Genomic DNA, 19382 nt, shown 5'->3' with positions numbered 1-19382 from the left:
ACTGCCGTACCTTTGACAGTGCTAAATGGAACTTGCGAACTCTTGAAAATATGTACCTTTAACAGTGCTAAATGCACGAACTCGGTGTACAGATTATCTGATACTGTCTTACCCCTCGATCATCGTTCCCAAAAATTGCGTACAAGTTTCAAAATATGGCAAATATTAATAATGAAGGCCATATTTATGTATACAATTTCTCCTCTCAAGTTGTTAATTAGTCCATAATTGGATCTGGAAATTGGCGCCATAACCTGTATTTCCGATCTCTCAAAATTATTAAGTCAATATTTTGAAATTAAAATTTCAAAAAAGAGCCAGAATAATAATGAAAGAATTTATCACCGAACTCTTCTAAAATTACTTTAATAAAATTTCAATATCAAATTTTAGTTCCTTTACTTTTTACAAATAAATAATTCTTCTCTTTGACTACAGTAACTGTTCCTTTTTTTGAAGCTTGCGCTTAGAATCTGATAAACTTCAACTCCAAAAAGCCCAAAATCGGTATCCAAAACGTACCACTAAACTTAATAAACTTCAAGCCCCAGCCCGCTTAAATTTCTTAATATTCAGTCTACTGGGATGGCTACTTGTTAATGCCCAGGTTTGGTAATTTGGTTTATATTTTAATTGTATCCGTGTATTCCTTTGCTCTATTTAAAAATCGACTTTGCATTTTTTGTTGCAATTTTCATGTATCAACATTATTTTTCTTTCAGTATGTTGTATCTTTTTGGTACGTTTGTACCCAACCCGGGAACGTCTTAACATTATTCATGAAATAAATAAAATTGCAAAGTTGGCACTGCATTTTACCTGGGAGTACTCTTATTTTCGCGTTTTCACGATAAACAGACTGATCAAAATTAACCCCCCAAAATGCGTCTTCCTGCTGTGTACCAGGTGTCGAATCAAGTTGCCTTATAGCAAGGATTCTATAGAATCATGCTTATAGACTCTTAAACACGTCTTCCCAATCAAGGATTCTATATTTTTCGAAGGATAGGAAGTGATCCTTCTAAAAATATAGAATTCTTGTCCCAATCGACCGCCATTACCTTACAGTCTATGGGGAGGGTGATGAAAAAACCGGTTTTGGGGGGGATGGAATTTCTGTGGTAGAGGGCTTGCTCGTTGTTTGTCTGTACGATAATGGCGGCACTCAGTAAACGTTTCTAAAAAGAGTGTATAGCCTCAAGCCGGTTTGTTTCACTCAAGTCGGTCTTTTAACTGGGAATCTAAATATTAAATCATCGCTTCAGATAAATACCTTCTATTTCTTGTTATACACTTACGCATTGAACATTTTTGTTTCTACCGGTATTAACACAACCTTTAACTAAAACAATTAAAATAGCTCGTTGAAAAATAATCTTTTTACATTAATTTACTTTGTCTAATTAATCACTGTAACTTTGAGACGCGTTTAGTTTGCTAAGCCTAATTTTTGGATAAAATTTTCAATTTCTCGCGAAACAACGTCGCCTGAAAGTAAAATCTACGTAACTAAATACACAAATTAGAATGATATACGTGGATTTTGCTTTCAGGCTGTAAAGATTCTCACCGCTAGAGATAGATGGTAACATCGTCGAGTGATAACGTTTCAGATTTGAAACTAAATTTTTGTCCCGCGGGTATCAGATTCAATTGTACCTCTATTTATTCCCAACTCAATGGTTATTTCCAATGAGGTAGAATAAATGGAGATCCAAACAAATCTGGGATTCGCGGGACACGTATTTATTATTATTGGTTATTTCCATTGAAGTTCAATGAATTGGGAATAGTACCGCTAGAATGACATAGGCGCGTTCGGGAGTCGTGGTTTCATGAAACAAATTCTGAAATTTTGTGTCGGTGCAACTATATCATTTTATGGGTGGCGCCATCTCTCACTTTCAAAGTACATTAGTATTATTAATTCAATTGTATAGGACATAGTTCCCACCGCTAACAGCAGATGGCGCCACCAACAAATGATAGAGTTATCAAAAAAAAATTGATTCGCGGAAGGCAGATTGAAATTGTCATAATAGCGGTACTATTCCCAATTCAATGGTTATTTCCCAAGAAAGAAAATGGCGACGCTTAGAATCATACCGTCAAGAGGTTTGTTTATATTCAATCTTTGTAACTTTACTAATTTCCTATATTATTATCCTCACCTACATGTTTTTAGATGATTGAATTATAACAGTTAAATCAAATAACCGCGTTTCGCGTTTTCACATAATATCATTTAGATAAAATAGGGTTTTGTAGTGTTTAGGCCTTGGCGTCTAAACATTTTTGACCTTGCCTTTTTTAACGTTTATTTCAGGATTACTCAAGTTATACAGTACCGGAGTCCGGCCGTTTTCGGTGTCCTGTTTAAGACAATGCTACAGTAAGCGCAAGAAATTTTTTTTTGACTCAACTAAAACATCTTAACTGATTCAAATTTAATTTAGAACAAGTATCTCTACCCGAAGAATCCATGGATACGAAATCCATGACTGATAAGGCAGCTCGAGTTATCTTTGCTACGGAATTATTAACTGGAATGGGTGTAGCATTTGCTCATATATTTAAAGAACCAGCTACAATTAACTACCCGTTTGAGAAAGGGCCTCTGAGTCCCCGATTTAGAGGAGAACACGCTCTTAGGAGGTACCCTTCTGGAGAAGAGCGTTGCATTGCTTGCAAACTGTGTGAAGCTGTTTGCCCAGCACAGGTATTAACTAAACAACTGCAGAAGCAGGGTCCACCTGTTTCTATTAAATACTACATCAACACAGTTTTGTTTTTCATGACGTAGGCTCTACCCTATAGCGTTTAAATAACAGATTACGATACATGCTATTATATGATATCAACAGACCTAAACTTAATTGTAAGGGGCATTTTTAGCGATTTAATTCAGAATCAAAATCCAGCTATGAAAGAAGTGCACCTGTCTTTACACAGTCACAATTTCAATTTCAGTACTATAATATGGTTATATATTTTCCAGGCAATTACAATAGAGGCGGAAGAAAGAGCTGATGGAAGTCGTAGAACCACACGATATGATATTGACATGACAAAATGTATTTATTGCGGATTTTGTCAAGAGGCTTGTCCAGTTGATGCCATTGTAGAAGTACGTTGTTTTGGCTTTATTATTATTTTATTTTAAAACATTTCCGCGGTAATTTCTTTAAATTTACACTTCGTTTTGACGATTTTATTTGTATCTGATCTCATTCGTTGAAATTATTGTTGTCGCTGATACTCTTAGTTTAACAGAATTTTGTTGGAAAAATTCAGGTTTCTACTAAATAGTTTTAGATTACTAGTTTACTACCAATTTATTTTCTATTTTTCTTTACGCACTATTTTAATATTTCTAAATATGGCTTAAAAACTACACAAAAATTTTCCAAGTGAAATAAACAACGTAAATAGACTATCAACAAACATCATTATCTGCAATTACCAGTATTTTAAGACCTGATGATGCGAAACTAGTCATCGGCGAATAAATCTGTTTTTATTACGTAACTTCGTAGTTGTTCGCACTTTACTAATTTTTGTTGCCAGAATGTGTTTGGTTTTTGACTCTTAAGAAAATTCAGGGTTTCCATCCTTTGAGTCCTTATGCACCTGCCTTGTTATGTAATGTTTAACTATTGAAATTCGACTTAATGAAAATTTAATTTTTAGGGCCCTAATTTCGAGTTTTCTACGGAAACTCACGAAGAGTTGCTTTACAATAAAGAAAAACTTCTCAACAACGGAGACAAGTGGGAAGTTGAAATAGCCGCTAACCTTCAAGCGGATCACTTATATCGATAAATTTTGTGGCAATACTAAGAAGAAAATGTAAATATAATAGTATATTGTGTAACTGGTTAGATTACGCAATATTAAATTAAAAATTAAACAACGATAAAAACTCATTTTAATTTTCGTCTCAATCGCTTGATGTCACTACCGTCGCTAAATGATCATTTTATTTATGAAGTTCGGCAAAAGCGCTAAAGATGGCGCCACCCGAACGATTTTTTTTATTAATCCATTATCGACGTCCTTGGAAAGTTGGAAATTTTCGGAACGCCAAGGCCCATAATTACCGCTTAATTACGTTTGTGTTTAATAACAATTCCCTCTCTTTGGTGGTTTAGTCGCTTAAGCCCGTAACGAAATCCGCGTTTTATTTTGTTTGGTTTAATTGAAAGCGATTGTATCAATTAGGCGTCGTAAAACGAGTATTTACGTTTCGTGCTGCCGCCCACCACTAGAGGTCGTTTATCTTATCTTTTCGTCAAAATGTCACCGATCTTATCACCGTTTAAGTGGTAATTCATCGAGAGCAGATAACTCTTGTCTTATGAACAAGATAAAACAATTTTCGATAGCATGGAACCAAAAAATCAGCTGTTTCTATTTTTCCCTAACTTCCGTTTGTCGAATTTTTATGTTCTGCCCCCTCCCCGAACCGTTTGGAGAGTAAGCGACCTCTTTCGTAGACATCCCGACGCTCGGGGGGGCGCAGGAAGGGGCCTGGCTGCTATTAACCGTACAAGATGTTTCGTTTGCCTCTTGAGATTAATACATTTCGATTTGAATTATTTTAACACGTTAATTGACCTTTTAAGAGCCCTTCTGTTTCAATATACATCCGAGGCCAGAAGCTACTTAAAGCCCTGATTAGTCTATCAAGATTTAGACTACGCTAGGCCTACTTTTGCAAGAGCTCGAATAAAGCCGTAGATTTAGTGGGTCCGAAAGGGTCTTTATTGAAGCGAGCTAGCTACTCCATTAGCCTTTTCAGTTTTCATAGAGCCACGTAGCGGCCAATGCGAGGGGTCGGACATTTACCAAAATCCCGTACACTTGGTCTAGAATCGCAAAATCTTTTAACTCTCTCTATGGTAAATTAACATTGAAATCCCAAAATCACTTCAAAATGTAATGTTAAAATCGCCAAAATCTCTACGAAATCCCGTACAAAATAATGGCAAGTGTCCGACCCCTCGGGCCAATGCTATAAGTTTTTAGGTCGGATTTTTGTCTGCTAATCGTATAATTTGTCATTTTAAAACACAAGCGTTCGATTAACAGAAACAAATATAGAAAACTAAGTAAGCTTCTCTTGTTGGCCGCTAGGTGGCTATATGCTAACTGAACGCGTTAATTGAAAACATTAAAGACATATTAATCCCGCTTCGGGTGAACGTAGCTTTATTGCGCAAAGGACCGAATTTTTTAAAATCTAATTGCAACCTGAGATATTTGAGATACAAGTTCACGCCATAGAAGTCGAAACGCAAGTGCTGAATTTTGGAGACTGATAACTAGAATTGGGTAAGCGGACGATATTTTAACAGGGTTAAAATCAATCTTATTAATTTAAATTTTGATCGTAATTTCTTCACGACCGAAAACTATCACTACGCCCCCTATGGTTCGCCATTGAAATCTAGATAGGTTTAAGGTAATAGTTAGGGCAGGGAGCTGTTGGCTACATGGCAGCTAGGAGCAACAAACACAACACCCCACACAAGGAGAAAGCAACCCGTCAAAAGTCGTCTATTTTCTTATGTACAGTTTTTATTGGTTACACGCTTTAGCGCCTGCTGCCGTCGGAAGGGGGAAATTCTGAAATTGTCTTCCCCCCTGCCCCTAAAACGTTCAGCGTAAAGGTTCGTCCAATGAAATTTTTACACAACACTGCGTTAGCGTGTTTAAAGGCTAGCTGCGTTCTCCTTGTGTTTGTTGCTCCTAGGTGGCATCTGGGAGCAACAAACACTACCCTCCTATGCATTGTAACCCGTCCACCTGCATTAAAGGCATTAAAAGTCGCTAGATTACTTGGGTATTAGCAAAGATAATCTAGACTACGTACCCTAGATTGGAAATGCGGCGAGATCCCTACGGGCTCCCGTCTAACCATGCGATTCCCTAGTTGCGGGGGGGGGAATGTAATAGCGTGGGGGAAAAAGTCTGAAAAATTCAGTTCGGTTCAGTTTTAAATCTCCCGCGGTCGCAGCTGGCTGCTGGCAGTCTAAACAAAAAAAAACGGGACGGTTCGAGCAAGTTTGATTTGAAGCGTTAATTTTCTTTATTTTACTGATTGGATTTCAAAGGTATTTGTTTTAAGTTACCTTAACCAGATATAATATTAAACTAAGGTTTATTTTATTTTACCAAGGTGTAAATTAAATATGGGAAAATCTTGCCAATTCAAGAGTTGTAAGAACTATCACAAATCATCTTTAATCATAAGTTGGGTTAAATTGAAATTGTAGCGAAGTTTATTCAATTGTAAATATGGACAAGTAATTTAATGCTTCATTTGTTATCATTTTTATTGGATTTGCCTTAATTTTTTTCTAAGCAAAGCTGTTTGAAAAGAATAAAAATATAGAAAACATTTGAAATTAAGCATTTAAAACTTATTTTTACAAAAGGTAAATCAGGAGATTCAATCTCTTCATTGGGCAAAGATATTAATTTTGAAGCGTTTTTTAAAGTTTACCCCTGAAATTATATTTAAAAAAAAAAACAATTTATGACTACATCGATCCATTTTTAGCCCGAGGCCCGAACTTGGTCCAGATACCGAAGCAGACGAACCCACTGAAACTTTTCAGACTAAACTTCCACCCCCACCTCTCCCACTAGGGAATCGCATGATTGAGACAACCGAGGGGCTGATCACTCCGCGTAGTCGGTGTACAGAGCCGTACCTTTGACTGTACTAATTGGACTACACGTAATCTTTGAAGTCTCTGCCTTTGGCAGTGGTAATCTAAGCGTAATCCGGTGTACAGATTTTCTAAGAGTGGTTAGCCCCTCGGAGACAACGCATTTCGCGTACGTTTCTACCCCCTGGTATTAGCCTAGCTGATTATTATTAAAATTACATCTGTGACCCGGGATTTCGTTTTGTAAAAGTTCACCGTTTCAAAGTGCAATTTAACCTCCAACGCGTTCTTTACGCAAGACCCCAACAATTTTAAGGACTCCGCGTGAAAGTACTGAGCAAATTTTGTGATAAAAAACCTTTTTCACTTTTTAATGTCTGGCGATGTAAAATATAGCGGCATATCATACAAATGTTATTTTCTTATTATTAACCCCTATGGAAGAGCATGAAAATTTAACCCAGCTGTTAAAATTATAATCATATTTATTTCGAGACCGAAACGAGTCTAGGTGGCGCTGCAGCAACACGCTCTTTCGAGGAAGCTCTTAATTATGATCTAGCATCTGCTATTATGAAAATTATAAAAAATGCCTAAATCTGTTACCATGGAGGCAACACAAGACAGTCTAAAATTATAACAAAATTCATATATTAAGCTTTTTTAAATGTTCTAAATTATGTTACAAGACGTATTTTCACTTACCTTTTCAATCAAATCTTTTTCTGTAACTTGAAATAATCGCATTTTTCAAATGCTGAAATCCAGAGTTCCCGACGTCCAATCTGGTGTTTTCGTCAGTTGCTAAAACTCTATATTCGCGACCGAAAGCTATCGCTACGCCCTCTATTAATTGTTGATGAACTAAGATAGGTAGCTATTAAATACACGTGGGCACTACCTCGGTGAGTTAAGCGCCGTTGCGCCACCTAGATCCATTTCGGTCGAGAATTACGTGAAATTAACAGAGCATGACCGCCATGTTTTTCCTCTATTTAAAAAGGCTTCTGCTTTTACATTGTCCCTTCGTGTGATTCTAACACCCGCCGCTAGGTGTCATTAAGAAAAGAGGAGCTTCAGTCTCACGTGCCAAATGACGGCCATAACCAACACTACGGAGTGACACTACTCTATGGAGTAATTTGAGTCGCCCACGAAAAAAAACCTGCACATGTCCTAGGTCATTGATTTTAATGCCGAAGTAAATTTCTACAACCCTACTAACATTTTAATATAGTTTTGAGCTGGTCTATTAGGCCCATAATTTTGAAACTAAATTACAACAGGCATAAATTATGACCGCCAATTTAAAAAAAAAAACTGATTTATAATACAACCCAAGCTTGATTAACACCTTATCTACAAACCTCCCATAAATTAAGAAAATTAAAAAAACACTACCGAGCAAAGGCGCTTTAATTTTGGTAAAGGGCTAAAGCGTCCGATTTAGCTAGAACCAATAAAACAAAAAAAAGGAGGACCCGCCTTGAATGAAAATATCTGAACGTTAATGGGTATGAGCGGGAGATGTATTTTGGACGGGACAGTCACGGTGAAAAAGCTGTCTTTAAAATACCAATAAATCAAAAAAGCCGCCATACTTTATCAAGAGCAACTTCGACTGACAGACTGCGCCTCCCTTTCGGCCTCACAAAGTTGCTCTCCTCAGCACCACCGACACACCGACGGAGCTGCCATACTTATTTTCAGCCCCCCTTTCTACTTTTTTTTTGTCTAGCTTTAGCCACCGCGCGTTCTGCTACTCCGAAAACCTTTGCGCTCTTTAAGCCTCGGGCAACGCGTGTTGAACGTTGCCTCTAGGCGAAAATAAAGAAAAGAAAATTGCTTTGTAATGTCGCGTTTCGTTGAAAGTTTTTACTTTTTCTTTTGTCGAGAGGGATTGGCATTTTTGTGTGCAAGAATCACTACTGTTTAGGTTTATTGCCTATTTTCAACCCCGTTTCCAAAAGTAACGTTTTCTCTGATGCCTTTATTGTCGATCTTGGCTTATGTTTAAATCTATAGCGAAAACCTTTCGCGATTGGTTAGTCCTTATATGTTGTCATGGTGATTTGAAAGATGTTTTTATTTAAGAGTAAGGGGATTTTAAAAGTTTATTTTCGTAAAGTCCATTTGATACGGGACTTATATATACAGCCCGTTAGATGTCGCCATATGGAATTATACCTTTTCATTATTCATCAACGGACATAAGTGAAGTTCCGTTAGTTCCAAACACCTACTTAATGCCGTTGGTAACTTATTAATAAATCTTTGAGGTAATTAAATTTTGATGAGATTTATAACAACTGCTTTGTCTAAATAGTAATACTCAAAGTTACGCTTTCTAGAGCTTGCATCGTTGTTAACGGCCATTTTAATAATTCAGATTTTTTGACTAGTTAAACGTTCGAATACGGAAATGTATGGCAACCCTGCTCTGAAATCATTAATTTTGCGTCAAGGATCCGTATTTTGTAGAGACAAATACCTTGATAGGATGGATTTGTGTTTAACTCTTGCAACCAACGTTAGACTTTAGTGCTTTGCGTGTAAGTTTATTTAGTTCCTTATAATTTGCATACAATTCATATATTTTAAATTGGTATGTAAATAATATCATACGTAAAATAAAGATATAAGTATGTCACTGATCGATTTTTTTTGTTGACCATGGCGGTCACGTGATTATTTCGCGTTGTTAAGTTGTAACTGAATTCGAACCACTGGTCATATCCCCGTCTCCCTTGTGGAAAACGTTACAATAAGCCTTATTACTTTTCATTCATTCTCACCGCGAGAAGCTCATAAAGTGCTGGATTTCTGCTTAGCAGACGAAAATCTAGCAGCCTCTCGCGTTCATAGCTACGTGGCAATATTAAACCGAAAATGATAATTACCTATCGTATTCATATTTACCTTTTTATAAACCTTATGTTCCAACATGCATTAGAGGAAATAGCAGATGACATCATGATTTAATCTTTCAACTGTTGTTGTCTCGTGTGGCGTTTCGCCTCGTGATCTGTGACGTAAAATAATGTCATGGCGACCGTTTCAAAGCGGGGCTTCGCTACAACGTATGCATAAAACGCTACGAGCAAGCTACGAATATGGTAAATTATCTTTATTCCTACTACCCCTAGCGGTGGTTTTTGGAAGATTGCAAGTGGATAATGAACGGTGAAGTAGACGACATTTTAACAGGTTTGCCATGCATTTTTCGTTCTAATTTATTTCACGTGTATGGTAACCATAGATATAGGAAACGTGTAATTTCTGCAGGCTATCCTTATAAGACGCTATCTATCGGTAAGAAAGCTCGTGCTATCGTCGCGAGAGCCATTGTCTCCTGCTTAAAAATTATACTAAAAGTCACCAACAGATGGTGTCTAAAGACTACGCCTTGCGGAAAGGTCCAGCACTTAGTACTAAAATGGTAAGAGAGCTCGCGCTCTTGGTCACGTGCCTTCCTCGGTGTCTGCTAGGTGTCAATTCCGTATTTTATGTTAGGCTTAGACGCCCCGAAATTTATCTAGACCTTCATATACATTTCTTATATCTATGATGGTAACCGTGTTTTCTCGAATACCGGTTTGCCATCCATTTCTAAGGTGAAAAATAAATTTAAAACGATAAATGCATTGCAACTCTGTTGAAATAGCGTCTGCTACACCACTGTCCTCTTACAAAGCTTTCAAAACCGCCTTTTTGTAGGGCAATATGATTAAGTTTTGGAACCATGAAAACCAAGCATAAAGAAGACGCAAAAATTACAACGTAATCATATACCGAAAACGTACGTACTTATCTTTCGAATAACATTAATTTACGTAAAATTAGATTATACGCGTTTTACAGACCAAGGCTTAACAAGAGAAATGAAAGAAAAAAAGGGAAAACGAAGTAGTGGAAACAAGGACGCTTTATTTTCATAACAAACATTCTTGATGTCGTTAGACACGCGGTTTTCAAAATATAAAAATCAGATTTTCGTCTCGAGGCTTAGGGTTAGTAATCGCTAGAAATGCCGTAAAATTTGGGCTAACAAAATAAGTAACTGTAGAAGTATGTTCCTTCCCCCCATCCTGTTTTTTTAAAATAACGATTTCCCCTGAAAAATCGATTTTGGAATTCTTAAGCCTCGCTGTATTCTTGACAAGTTTAGGAACTTTTATATATATATATATATATATATATATATATATATATATATATATATATATATATATATATTATTTTCGGGTTGTAAAAGATTGAAGATAAAGTATTTTCTTAACAACTGCGGAACAAATTGATAGCTTTGTTTTGGTAATATAAGGCTAAAAGTATGTATACGTTTTTCATTCCAAGCGCTTCTCCAACTATAATTCAAAAGCTTATAAATAATTGAAAAGGGGGTTGGGTTTTTTTTTGGAAAAGATTTAAATTTTATTTTTGGTTTATTTATATTTATCGTTATTGGATATAGTCCGCCATGTTTAATTTGATTTTCAATACTTCGTTTAAATAAAAAGGCCTCATATGTAACATTTCGTACTCCCGTAACCATAGAAATCTCATAGGTAACTAGAATGCTGCCGTGTAACTGGCAAATGGACCAAACGCCATGGCAGACGATAGCCAGATCTCAGCCAATCAGAGCTCAAAGAGTGGTTCTGCCAAGAATTTAATGTCACCAGAGAGAATGACCTCACCTAGCTCCCGCTATAGATACGCGGAACCTTGCGCCGAACCAAGTAGGATTATTATACTCCTTGGTGGAACCACTACGGCCTCTCATTGGCTGAAGGATCAAGGCGAACTGGCGTCAAGCTCGGCCGTAGGCGGCAGCATTCTAGTTACCTATGAGATTTCTATGCCCGTAACCGGACTAAGAAAAGAGATTGCTCGCTGGTCAAAAAGCACTTACTTCGTTTGACCAGTTTATTTATTTTGAATCTGGTCACGGGACCAGTTCGCTTATAAAACACTTCACCGATCCTGACCAGTTAATTTATTTAAAAAACTAGTCTGTGGTCCCTGGGACCAGTTTACTTATTAAACACTGATCACCGATCCTGACCAGTTAATTTATTTAAAAAAATAGTCTGTGGTCCCTGGGACCAGTTTACTTATTAAACACTGGTGACCGATCCTGACCAGTTAATTTATTTAAAAAAAATAGTCTGTGGTCCCTGGGACCAGTTTACTTATGAAACACTTTTCACCAATCCTGATCAGTTAATTTATTTAAAAAAAACTAGTCTGTGCCATTCTGTGGTCCCTTTAACCAGTTTTCTTATAAAAAAAACTTTTCACCGATCCTGACCAGTTTACTTATTAAACACTGGTCACAGATCCCGACCAGTTAATTTATTTAAAAAAATAGTCTGTGGTACCTGGGACCAGTTTACTTATTAAACACTGGTGACCGATCCTGACCAGTTAATTTATTTAAAAAAGTAGTCTGTGGTCCCTGGGACCAGTTTACTTATAAAACACTGTTCAGTGGTTCCTGGGAACATTTACTTATAAAACAGTGGTTCCTGGGACCGATTTTTACAAAACTACTATGGTTCTGACTGGTCAAAAAGAATTGCTTGGTAATTTACGATTTTAGGGGCTACGGGTCCCAAGAACCAGTTAATAAAAAAATCTTTGTAAAAGTCTACATTCGTTTCGGCAAAATGTTTATCAGAACGACCTTGCAATTTACGTACTTTTTACTTAAACTTGTAAGTTTAAAAATTAATTAAATCTAATTAAAGAATTGTCGTTGTAACACTGTTAATTGGCAAAGCTTTATCTACGGTACTACCAGAAGCTTATAACATATATTTCTAGAAAAGTATCGATTTAGGCCATTAAAGGGAATATGAACGTCTATTAACGAGAAGGAGTTGTTTCACCCAGTCAGTGGCGGCCTAAGGGGGGGGCGGTCCTCCCCCGGGTACCAGGGTAGCAGGGGGTGCCATCAGAGAAGCTCGAGGGGGGGGGGTGCAAATCAGAACGATTAAACTTGAAGAAGACGGACCCGTGAAAACGTCTGCATGGTCCTGGGGGGTGTCACAAAACACTGCCGCCGGGGACCCAGCCTTCTTAAGACGCCACTGCACCCAGTGCCACAAGCCGAGATCGAACCCGGCTCCTCTTGCTGCGAGGCGAAAGGGTACACCACTCCGTCACCCCACATTCTTTTCTACATTTCTAATTTTCTTACGTTAATAATTTAGTTTTGTTCATGTACGTAAATACGGTAAATTGCTTTTTTAAACAAAATGAAAACTGTCTGTTACGACATTTACGTCACGCTTACAAGCGGAAGTAGTTTACAGAAACACGGCCAACTCGACGAACATTTGTTGAGTTGTAAAAACAATAAACTCGCAAGGCTTATATTTTAGTCGAAATATTAATAAACAAGCGAGGAAAACCAGCCTGTAATATGTTAGATTTCGCGTTTCAAATTTACAAGTGTGACAATTACATAAGTTAGGCCTCGGTATAAAGTGGTAAACGAGGGCGTGACGAATTGGCAAAGGCGTGTATGAAGAGAGGAGGGGGTGCGATGACACGCGTAAAGCAGGGCTGCCAGGTGTTTTGTCATTGTTGAAGGCTGCGTCGGGCGGAAGGTTTCGCGGGCTCTCTAGCTTGTCTCTCGTTAATTGTTCCGCATTATTGGCTCCTAACAGTAGAAGAAAACTCGCCTCCTTTCTCTTTATTGATAATTGCTGTTTGTGGTGTTAGGTGGCGCTGCGTCCGCCTCTCTTCCGTCACGCTGCCTGCTACTCCCGGCAATAACATTTTCGAGGAAATGCATTTACGCTGTCGCTTACGACGATTTCGCGTCCTCCGCGAGAACTCGCTAAGCCTTGGCCCGGGACTTCATTTACATATTTTAAACGGATAGTTTTGTTTAGAGTTTTCGCTGGTGTCTTACTCAAATAACTGGGGCTTTTGTAATATTCCACAACGAAGTTGAAAATGTTATGAAATATTGTCAAATGCTTACACATTTCGGTATGTTAAAATGTCATTTTAGATTAGGCAACAGTTTCGAGAGTATTCCCGGTTTGTTCTATTTTAACTATGGTATTTTTAAATCTGAATTTCATTTTATTTTCCCACACCGTTTTGAAATATAATAATTCAAGGTTTAGTAGATAATTTATAATAATAATAATCAGCTAGGCTAATACCCAAGGCACAACCCTAGGCCTAAGTCATCAAGCGACTTTTACAGCCATTAATTAAAAAATAATTAACATATTTAAAAATCGACTGCCAACACTCGCTACGGTTTGTTTTTAACGTAACTAGCTCCAGTAACTCCTGGCGGCAGAAATTAGAATATTTTTACTTCCTTAAAAGTGATAGTTTCACATAAAACCGTCAAACAGTGGTCTTCTCGGGGGCCCCCAAACGTTTAAGATTAAAATTGGTGCTATTTAAAAGGGCCCCCGAGTCTTTTTTCGCGGGGGGGGGGGCGGAGTTCCTAGTTACGCCACTGCGTCAACACCAAACCAAGATTATTTTCACATACAAAATAGTATTAAAATACTTAATTTATAGGTTTTTAATAAAACTAATTAATGCAAATTAAGTTTCAATCGTTTTTAAAGTTTGCTCTTTCAACGGGTCCTTTTTATTCTGGCTACACTTTTCTTCTCCCCGTGACGTACCAGCGAGAAAATTTTTCATTGGCTATTAAATTTAAACACATAAAAGTTTCTTAGCCCTGAAATAGTAGATATTTCTCCAATTTAGCATTATCCTACTGTCTCATTTAAGATTCTAAAACAGTATTTTAATTCTAAATCTCCTAATAAACGGAGATGGTACGAAGCCGTTAAAATGTAAACGTCAAAATAAAAGAATAAAATGAAATAAATAAATCTATTTTGAATGAAAGTGAAAACTCAGTTTAGGAATTAATTAGGTTTATTATAAATTTTTTTTTCTAATCTTACACCGGTATTCGAAATTAGCATAAATACGTTTAATAACACCGGAAACGATATAGTTGGTTTCCGCTCCAAAAGAAAAACCACTTAACTAGTGAAAAGGCGATTTCGGTACAATTTCCAACTAGGGACATTCAAATACGGGATTTGCAACCCCAGATGTGTGTTTTTTTTATTTGTACTTCTATGTGTACTTTTTCAAAAATTCTACTTAATTTAAAAACAAATCCATGGACATGTATTTTATAAGGGATTTGTAGATTTTTGCCTAGATTTGTGGATTTTTGACTGGACTCGTGGATTTTTTATCTGGATTTGTAGATTTTTATCTCGCTTTGTGGATTTTTTATCTGGATTTGTGGATTTTTATCTCGATTTGTGAATTTTTTATCTGGATTTGTGGGTTTTTATCTAGATTTGTGGATTTTTTATCTGGATTTGTGGATTTTTTTAAGCATTTACGGATTTTTCTCTTGGATTTGTGGACTTTTTATATTTATTTATGGATCTTTTTCTGGGTATATGGATTTTTCTCTTGGATTTGTGGATTTTTTTAAGCATTTACGGATTTTTCTCTTGGATTTGTGGACTTTTTATATTTATTTATGGATCTTTTTCTGGGTATATGGATTTTTCTCTTGGATTTGTGTATTTTTTATCTGGATTTATGGATCTTTTTCTGGGTATATGGATTTTTCTCTTAGCATTTGTGGATTTTTCTCTGGATTTGGGAATTTCTAAAAAATCCTGCTGTATTTTTAAAACGTCCACGGATTTGTATTTTGGTTAAACTTGTTTCCATAAATTTGTGGAGTTTTTAAAAAAAAATAAAATCATTGCCAGATATTTTCGTTATTTTTGGATTTTTCTGAATGTCTGACCCCTCGATTTCGAGCAGTTGAATTTAAATAAAACATTACATTATTTATATTCCTTTTTTTATACTCGCTAAGAACAAATTAATATTGGTTACATTTTTGTAACAGTAAACTTTATAAACGGTATAAATTGGACAATTTGTTAATAAGATAATCGACACTAAATTTTCGTCTGTCAGGGTTTTGTTATTGCATCGAAATGTACCCCAATAGAAAGTGTTCGGACTTAACACCCATAGCGAAGTTTTTTTTTCAATTTTAGCCGCGTTAATTATTACGGACAGGTGTTTCAAACCACACTATCTACTTATGTCTAGAGGCCGCCGTTTTAATAAGCAACTATTACAAAACCTAATATACCTTTCGAATATTTAATATTTCGATTAACAGTTTAGCTGCCGACAACTGGCCCGGGGCCCCGGTGAAACCAAAATTTCGATCCTCCAAAAGAGAGCCGTTATAACTGAAAATTTACGTTCTTACTTCTTAGGGAGAAACTCACGATTGTCAGTGTGGAGTGGTTAGCAATTTCGCCTCGCAGCAAGAGGAGCAGGGTTCGATCCCAGCTTGTGGCACTGGGTGAAAACTCGGAACAACTCCTTCCGCGTTGAGTTTGCAAGTTCTCTCCCCACTGGTTTAAGGGGTTTTTCCCCAAGCTCTTCGATTTCCCCTGCCATGAAAAACTTGTTGAGGTTAACGGTAATAGCAAAGAGTATAAAAACTACGTAACCTAGAGATATAATGACGGTCGAAAGCAGTAAAGGAAGTTGTAGCAACCGGGGGGGAAGGCACTCAGTGAATTTGCACTTCAAATTTCGGTACCGCAGCGCCACTACGGCAGTATTTAGTACAATAAATAATAAAACCGGAGAAAAATGGCAGTTACGGTGTTGCGGAGGTGCTAAATTTGGCATTTTGGATATTTAATTGTCTAATATCTGTCAATTCAAAAAAGTGACAGTAATTGGTTACTGTTTCGTGATTTGTTTAGTTAGAATTTGTGGATTCGTTGTTTCGGTGTTTATTTTCAAAAAGTGAAGAATAAGGCGTTTGTTCTCTAACGTTGCCAAGTCCTAAAGGTAACCAATTCCATAAGGAATTTTCAAGAATGTTGAACTAAATCAAAATGATTGCCACTTAAAACTGCCGTAGTGGCGCTGCGGTACCGAAATTTGAAGTGCAAATTCACTGAGTGCCTTCCCCCCCGGTTGCTACAACTTCCTTTACTGCTTTCGACCGTCATTATATCTCTAGGTTACGTAGTTTTTATACTCTTTGGTAATAGTTAGGGTAACGAGCTGTTGGCTCGCGTGGCATGAAGGGCTTGCCACCACCCTCCTACGCAGAGTAACCCGGCCACATGAATTAATGGCTTGAGGACTTAGGCCTAAGGTGGTGCCCAGGGTGTTAGCCTAGCTGATTATTAATAACAAAAAGTTCAAACGGTCTCTAAAAGATAAATATTATATACTTTTGATTTCCACCAAAAATTAATTAATTAATAATTATAAATTAATTATTATAATTCGTTCTACTATGACCGTGAGATGTTACAGTGGCGTATGCAGGGGGGATTCAGGGTCGACTCCCCCCTTTTGGTTCACGTTTTTTAGCTTTAACTGTACTAATTTTTAATCTCTATCCCTCCCCAGAAATGTAGATGAATTTTAACTACGCCACGGTATCGATCGTTTCCAAATAAATTTCAATTAAATCACCGAAACGTGCTAAATACTGACAGTGCTAGGACAGGCAGGAGCTATGCTAAGTCTATGTCATCAAATTACCATTATCTCCGTCTTTGACAATACTAGCAGATGGTCGTTGACCCTTTAAGATATTGTCATAAATAATATTAAAAAAACGTGTCATCATGTCAGAATGATAAATTACTAAATTAATATTATCATTAGTAACATAATAACATTAAGTATGACACTTCTTATTGCTTTATTGCTAATTTCCTGAGCGAACCTTTTTTCCACACTCTAACTGAGTAGCATGTTATCGTCGTTGGTAGTAGTAGATTTCGCCATATATAGACACTAGGGGGCTCTGTGCTAAGAACTAAGCCTAGATTACGCGATAGCTCTGAAAATCAGTTCGGTGATAATTTTTCCTAATTGACATAATTAATTTTATGACGTTACTTATGATGTTATTCATAAAGAAATAATTTAACAACGCCACGTGGTGGGGATCTTTGGAACTAACGCCAAAAAATCATTAATGTTCTTGTTAAGACCAATAGAATTTAATGATAACTAGATTTCAAGTACAATTTGATTATTAGAAAATCAAATTTAATTAAAATAGAATTGTTAGAAAATCAAATTTTATTAAAATGGAATTGTTAAAAATCAAATTGAATTAAAATGTAATTGTTAGAAAATCAAACTTAATTAAAATGGAATTGTTAGAAAATCAAATTTAACTAAATTTAAGTCTTAAATCGAACGTTTCCGCTACTAATTATATACTTTCTTACGACCGATACTAGGTGACGCTATACAATTGGGAAAATGGAGGAAGGAGCTTAGATAGGAGATCATGCTAACGTGAATGGAAGTCTCGTACGTTCTCAGAAACCTACATACGTTCTTCATATTAGAATTTTTTTTTAACCAACCGGAAATGGCAGAGGAAATTTTATATTTACAAAATCCGCCATTACGATGACGTCATTTGAAAAAACTACCTATACTGAGCATACCGGATACAAATTCATTCAACTAACTGTAATGTTTACATAATTTCAATATTTATCATATCAGTCGACTGATAATTTTTCCCGATTCGTAAAAACACAAAAATGTTGGGAGATAATTTTAAACGTAGGATTTATATTTATCAGCGTTTTATCGAAGAATATTTTTAAGCTATAGTCTATTAAAATTGGAGTGCTTCGAGATCACGAGGCAGAGTTTAGCGAACCGCGAACGTCAAGCTTTTTTTCATACACTTTGGATTAACGCGTTTAGCAACGTGGATGCTTAGACTATCTTACTTTCGAAACCTTTTTGATTTTGACATTTTTTATTCAAATATATGCAGATTAATATGTACGTTATAGCAGAAGTAAATAAATCATTCTAACTTGAGAAGTGTCCGACTATGCAACAATTATGAAACATGTATCTTCCACTCCGTCTACTAATGTAAAATCTTGAATGTCTTTATGTATATCATAAGTAACATAATTAAAATAAGTATGACACTTGCTATTGTTTGAAAACGCTAATTTCCTGATCGAATGTTTTTTCGAGACTGACATTCTTATACCGGGTTGATTTGATTTGTGTTTACATGTTATGATTGGAAGCAACGCTAAAAATAGTCCCAACATGGTCTTTGTCCCTAAGGATAAATAAATAAATTATTTTTTGTATAAAATCCGATATTATCTTATATTTTTTAAAATCACCGGAAGCCTGCGTTTGAAGAAAATAGCTTTAGCAGTATAGCGGATAAAAATACTTCTTTCATGACGTATCTCATATACTTATGTTCATAGCAAACCCGTTTCTTTAAGGTTTACAACCTTTTCCAAATAATAAAAAGTGTGTGCAATTTTTCTATTTTTATTTTTTGAGTTGTAATGTTGGGGCTTTTGAAAAAAAGGCTGTTAAGATGGCGACTACTTTCTTATGAAATGGTAGTTGGCCATCCAAAAAGCATTTAAACTTGCAAAACAAACATTTAGAGTAATTGATTAACTATTGTATTTAAAATTTCAAATTAGGAGTGTATTTATATTTAAATACATATTTTGATAAAATATGTGTTTTTATTGTAACTTAAATAAACAAAACACATAATTAAAAAATAGTTTGATACTTATTTCACTCGCTTAATTTTCTATTTAATTTTAATTTTTAATT

General features: G+C 36.2%; 1 protein-coding gene across 1 annotated transcript; it reads left to right on the top strand.

Moving 5' to 3' along the window:
- Window positions 1–2053: 2053 nt before the first annotated feature.
- ND-23 (NADH dehydrogenase (ubiquinone) 23 kDa subunit) lies at window positions 2054–3926 on the top strand. The gene is made up of 5 exons (XM_090165001.1): window positions 2054–2115; window positions 2327–2392; window positions 2457–2719; window positions 2999–3127; window positions 3691–3926. Exons 1-5 carry the CDS (start codon window positions 2085–2087, stop codon window positions 3820–3822), a joined length of 621 nt encoding a protein of 206 aa, XP_090021127.1. The 5' UTR covers window positions 2054–2084; the 3' UTR covers window positions 3823–3926.
- Window positions 3927–19382: the final 15456 nt, after the last annotated feature.

The sequence above is a fragment of the Leiobunum rupestre genome, chromosome 2, assembly GCF_980474605.1.
Source record: "Leiobunum rupestre chromosome 2, qqLeiRupe1.1.hap1, whole genome shotgun sequence".
NCBI lineage: Eukaryota > Metazoa > Arthropoda > Arachnida > Opiliones > Sclerosomatidae > Leiobunum > Leiobunum rupestre.
Note: the sequence above shows the minus strand (reverse complement) of the source record. Positions and strands in the feature narration are given on the sequence as shown.